This window comes from Diaphorina citri, unplaced genomic scaffold (genome assembly GCF_000475195.1).
Source record: "Diaphorina citri unplaced genomic scaffold, Diaci psyllid genome assembly version 1.1 scaffold1829, whole genome shotgun sequence".
Lineage (NCBI taxonomy): Eukaryota > Metazoa > Arthropoda > Insecta > Hemiptera > Psyllidae > Diaphorina > Diaphorina citri.
The window spans coordinates 21338-27424 of NW_007379255.1; the positions used below are offsets into that span (position 1 = coordinate 21338).

The 6087-nt window shown below is 39.6% G+C and overlaps 1 protein-coding gene across 1 annotated transcript; it reads left to right on the plus strand.

Moving 5' to 3' along the window:
• Positions 1–5415, plus strand: LOC103517386 (spectrin alpha chain-like; the record flags this gene model as incomplete). Its single annotated transcript, XM_008482414.2, has 1 exon — positions 1–5415. A coding segment is annotated over one exon (3999 nt), but the record flags the coding sequence as incomplete, so codon positions are not given.
• Positions 5416–6087: the final 672 nt, after the last annotated feature.

Consider the following 6087-nt stretch of genomic DNA (forward strand, 5'->3'; position numbering starts at 1 on the left):
GCTGAACTAGCCACTTGGATCAAAGATAAAGAAATGCATGCACAAGTACAAGATGTGGGTGAAGATCTAGAACAAGTTGAAGTAATGCAAAAGAAATTCGATGACTTCCAATCAGACTTGAAAGCAAATGAAGTCAGACTTGCTGAAATGAACGAGATCGCTATGCAACTGATGAGCCTTGGTCAGACTGAAGCTGCCTTGAAGATCCAGACTCAGCTTCAAGATTTAAATCAGAAGTGGACCTCTCTTCAACAACTCACTGCAGAGAGAGCAACTCAGTTGGGTTCAGCTCACGAAGTACAGCGTTTCCACAGAGATGTTGATGAAACGAAAGATTGGATCCAAGAAAAAGATGAAGCTCTTAACAACAATGATTTGGGCAAAGACTTGAGAAGTGTCCAGGCCCTACAACGTAAACATGAAGGGCTAGAAAGAGATCTTGCCGCTCTTGGAGACAAAATCAGGCAGCTGGATGAAACAGCTAACCGTTTGATGCAGACCCATCCTGAAACTGCTGAACAGACCTATGCCAAGCAGAAGGAAATCAACGAAGAGTGGACTCAACTCACTGCTAAGGCCAACACACGTAAGGAGAAGCTGCTTGACTCTTATGATTTGCAACGTTTCCTCTCTGATTACCGTGACCTGATGTCATGGATTAACAGCATGATGGGACTTGTATCTAGTGATGAACTCGCGAATGACGTCACTGGTGCTGAAGCTTTGCTTGAACGTCATCAGGAACATAGAACTGAGATTGATGCTAGAACTGGCACTTTCCAAGCCTTTGATCTATTTGGACAGCAACTCCTTCAGTCTGGTCACTATGCTAGTGTGGAAATCCAGGATAAACTTGGTAATCTAGCTGAAGCCCGTGAAGACTTGGAGAAGGCTTGGATTGCTCGTCGCATGCAGCTTGATCAGTGTTTGGAACTTCAACTGTTCTACAGAGATTGTGAGCAAGCAGAGAACTGGATGTCTGCACGAGAGGCTTTCCTTAATGCTGAGGAAGTTGACTCTAAAACTGACAACGTTGAAGCTCTCATCAAGAAACACGAAGACTTTGACAAAGCCATCAACGCACATGAAGAGAAGATTGGAGCCCTGCAAACTTTAGCTGATCAACTGATTGCTGCTGATCATTATGCTGCTAAACCAATTGATGACAAACGCAAGCAAGTCCTGGACAGATGGCGTCTATTGAAAGAAGCTCTCATTGAAAAGAGATCTCGTCTTGGAGAATCTCAAACACTGCAACAATTCAGTCGAGATGCTGATGAGATGGAGAATTGGATTGCTGAAAAACTACAGCTGGCCACTGAAGAGAGCTACAAAGATCCTGCCAATATTCAGTCTAAACACCAGAAACACCAAGCCTTTGAGGCCGAGCTTGCTGCGAATGCTGACCGTATCCAAAGTGTTTTGGCTATGGGACAGAACCTGATTGATAAACGTCAATGTGTAGGTTCTGAAGAAGCTGTACAAGCTCGCCTGGCATCCATTGCTGATCAATGGGAATTCCTCACCCAGAAGACCACGGAGAAATCTTTGAAACTAAAGGAAGCCAACAAGCAGCGTACATACATTGCTGCAGTGAAGGATTTAGACTTCTGGTTGGGTGAAGTTGAATCTTTACTGACATCAGAAGACTCGGGCAAAGATTTGGCCTCTGTTCAGAATCTGATCAAAAAACACCAGCTGGTTGAAGCCGACATTCAAGCTCATGATGATAGAATTAAAGATATGAACGGACAAGCTGATTCTCTGATTGACTCTGGTCAATTTGATGCCAGCAGTATCCAGGAGAAACGTCAAAGTATCAACGAACGATACGAAAGAATAAAGAACCTTGCTGCCCACAGACAGGCAAGACTGAACGAAGCGAATACTCTGCATCAGTTCTTCAGAGATATTGCTGACGAAGAATCCTGGATCAAGGAGAAGAAACTCCTAGTTGGCTCTGATGACTATGGTCGTGACCTGACAGGCGTTCAAAACCTGAAGAAGAAACATAAGAGATTGGAAGCAGAATTAGCTTCTCATCAACCTGCTATTCAGAATGTGCAGGAAACTGGTGAGAAGTTGATGGATGTTTCAAACCTTGGTGTCCCTGAGATTGAACAACGTCTCAAATTATTGAACCAAGCCTGGTCTGAGTTGAAACAACTTGCAGCCAACCGTGGACAGAAGCTTGATGAGTCTTTGACTTATCAACACTTCTTGGCTAAAGTTGAAGAAGAAGAAGCTTGGATCAGTGAGAAACAACAGCTACTCTCTGTGGAAGACTATGGAGATACCATGGCAGCTGTCCAAGGCTTACTCAAGAAACATGACGCGTTTGAAACTGATTTTAGCGTCCATAGAGACAGATGTGCAGACATCTGCTCTGCTGGCAACAAGTTGATTGAAGCTAAAAACCATCATGCTGATAGCATTACACAGCGGTGTCAACAACTGCAACTGAAACTGGACAATCTGATGGCTCTGGCTACAAAACGCAAGACCAAGCTCATGGATAACTCTGCCTATCTGCAGTTCATGTGGAAAGCTGATGTCGTGGAATCATGGATTGCTGACAAAGAGACGCATGTCAAATCCGAAGAGTATGGCAGAGATTTATCAACTGTCCAAACATTACTCACCAAGCAAGAGACATTCGATGCTGGACTACACGCCTTTGAACACGAGGGTATTCAGAACATTACGACTTTGAAAGATCAACTTGTCGCTTCCAACCATGACCAAACCCCAGCCATTGTCAAGAGACATGGAGATGTCATTGCAAGATGGCAGAAGCTACTTGGAGATTCCAATGCCAGGAAACAACGTCTCCTCCGTATGCAAGAACAATTCCGTCAAATTGAAGATCTGTACTTGACTTTCGCTAAGAAGGCATCCTCGTTCAATTCTTGGTTTGAAAATGCTGAAGAAGACTTGACAGATCCCGTACGTTGTAACTCCATTGAAGAAATCCGTGCCTTACGTGAAGCCCATGCCCAGTTCCAAGCCTCTCTCTCTTCCGCCCAGGCTGACTTTGAAGCGCTTGCTGCTTTAGATCAACAAATCAAGAGTTTCAATGTCGGACCTAACCCATACACCTGGTTTACCATGGAAGCTCTGGAAGACACATGGAGGAATCTACAGAAAATCATCAAGGAAAGAGATATTGAACTTGCAAAGGAAGCCACCAGACAAGATGAGAACGATGCTCTGCGTAAAGAATTCGCCAAGCATGCCAATGCGTTCCACCAGTGGTTAACTGAAACACGAACCTCCATGATGGAAGGCACCGGATCCCTTGAACAACAACTGGAAGCCATTAAACGTAAAGCAGCTGAAGTACGATCCAGACGATCCGATCTGAAGAAGATAGAAGACCTTGGTGCAATCCTAGAGGAACATTTGATCCTGGATAACAGATATACAGAGCATAGTACTGTGGGGTTAGCACAGCAATGGGATCAGTTGGATCAGCTAGGCATGCGTATGCAACACAACTTGGAACAACAAATCCAAGCCAGGAACCAGTCTGGTGTGTCTGAGGACGCATTGAAAGAATTCTCCATGATGTTCAAACACTTCGACAAGGATAAGAGTGGAAAACTCAACCAGACAGAATTCAAGTCTTGTCTGAGAGCTTTAGGTTATGATCTTCCCATGGTGGAGGAAGGACAGCCAGATCCAGAGTTTGAAGCTATATTGGACCTTGTCGATCCTAATAGAGATGGTCACGTGTCCTTACAGGAATACATGGCGTTCATGATCAGCAAGGAAACAGAGAATGTGCAGAGTTCTGAAGAGATTGAGAATGCGTTCCATGCGATTGCAGCATCTGACCGTCCTTATGTCACCAAGGAGGAACTGTATGCCAACCTGACGAAGGAAATGGCAGACTACTGTGTCGAACGAATGAAACCCTATGTGGATCCGAAAACAGAACGCGGTATTCCAGGCGCCCTGGACTATATTGAATTCACTCGCACGCTATTTCAAAACTAATGCCTGCCTCAGCTAACAGATAGCGCTATGAAAACTTCTCGACACCTCTAACACAAACCCAACAGAATCTTGTGTACCAGATGGTGTAGCTACTCTCTCACTGATATGGGAGTTGGAGGATATTCTTGCACTTGACAAGAAATTTCAACTCCTAAAAATCAGTGGAAAGAGAACGCTCACATCTACTTCAAATAAGACATGTTTTGTGTTCCTAATAAGTAAAGTAAAAAAATAAATCAGAAAACAATATAGTCAAAAGGCACACACTGTGGTAGATGTACTCGTATGTGTACCTTAAACTGAAGAAGGTACTCCTAGGCATTATAATAATTTAAAAGTTTAAATAACACTTTTATCAATTACCTACCAAATGGTCTTCTATCACATGAAGAGAGTCGAGAGTTTTCAACATTATTTAAGCTTTCACTGTGTAGTATATTTGTATACCCCCACCTTGTATTCTTCTCCTATTAGATTAGTGATGTTTATTCTCCTTTTTATCGCATTTTTCTGTTCCCCTAATAATTTTATCACCTCTCTAACATTTTTTTGTTGTGTATTATTTTATTTGCTTTTAATATTCTTTTTATCCACATGGATATTTTCACACTATTCTTTGTTTCAAAGTACTTTATTTTTATACGTTTATGAATTCTTTTATACCCTCGAATGTAGACGTTAGATCCTCGTATTATTTTTTTAATCACTTGAAAAATTTAAACAGCACTTTGATCGGACGAAATGTGGTTATTTGTTAGATTTTCTTAAGCCTTTTTAAGGTTTGGAAGGTCTGCATTTTTTTCCACTTTTGTCCGCAATTAAATACTTTTTACTTAGGCAGCTTTTACTATAGTATTAATTATTACTATTTATGTATTTGTTTACAACGTTATGATGTCTCATAAGTTAAAAAAAAAATAAAAAATGGTGTGTTGTTTGATTTAAATGAAATTAAATGGATTTGAAATTTTGAAGTTTGGTAGGTAGGTATGTAAAATTTGGAATTTAAAAGTTGGCTGAAAATTTGTAAAAAGTAATCATAACCATATTCTCCTATATTGAATGAAAAAAAAAGTAAAAAAGATTTAGGCAATATTGCTTGCAAGTTTTTAATGTTTTGTGCACTTCCTGAAACACAAAAATGTGGTCCTTTACAGCCGGATGGGCAGCTATTAAATTTACTAGCTTGAAATTTTTAATCTCTTTGGTGTAAAAAAAAAAAAAAAAAAAAAAATGTTTAACCAAATTTCTATCCACTCCATATTTTAGTAAAAAGTTGATGTCCATTGTTCCCCCTAACGTTCCTCTTGAGACATCCATAACTTTAGACTGTAAGCTCTTCTTAAAGTTAAGAAAGATTTAAAATTATTTATTTCGAAATAAAATCTATTTACTTTCTAGAGTTTATAGCTTGAAGCTTACGTTTTGTTCTTTATTTTCTAAAATAAATAATAGGTAGGTACTAAGAAGGTACAAAATAGAAGGGAAAGTAGGACAGGATAGGAGAAATCCAGCTGTTCCGAAATCAGACCTTTCTCACCTTTCCTGTTCATGATAAAGTTAGTAGGGATGTAAATGAGTCGCAAATATATCGATAAATCGATATATCGATATATCGGCCCCTCAAATATATCGATATCGATATATCGGGGGAAATATATCGATATATCGCCGATATATCGATATATTTAACAATTTTTCTTGTTTTGGGGGTTACAAGATATTTACACTGCGTTTTACGATAATAAGACTACTTTTAGACCTTAGAGTTGCTTGAAATACCTAAACAAATTATTTAGGCAGGTAAAATAGGAATTTTTATATTTATAAAAAAACAAAAATAAAACAAAATCACTCACTTAACTTACTATCACAAAAAATAAAAATAAAATACACACACACCCGGACCTTTGGCCGAAACCCTTTTTTTGGGGCAATTGGACCATAAAACGTCCACATCCGTCAAAAAACGAAGGTCGAAAAATTTGTCGATCACAATACTTTCCTCCTCATTTTATAAAATAAGGAAAGTAATAGGTAATTAACATCATCATCATCTAGGTACTTTTATAAAATAATGAAAGTATA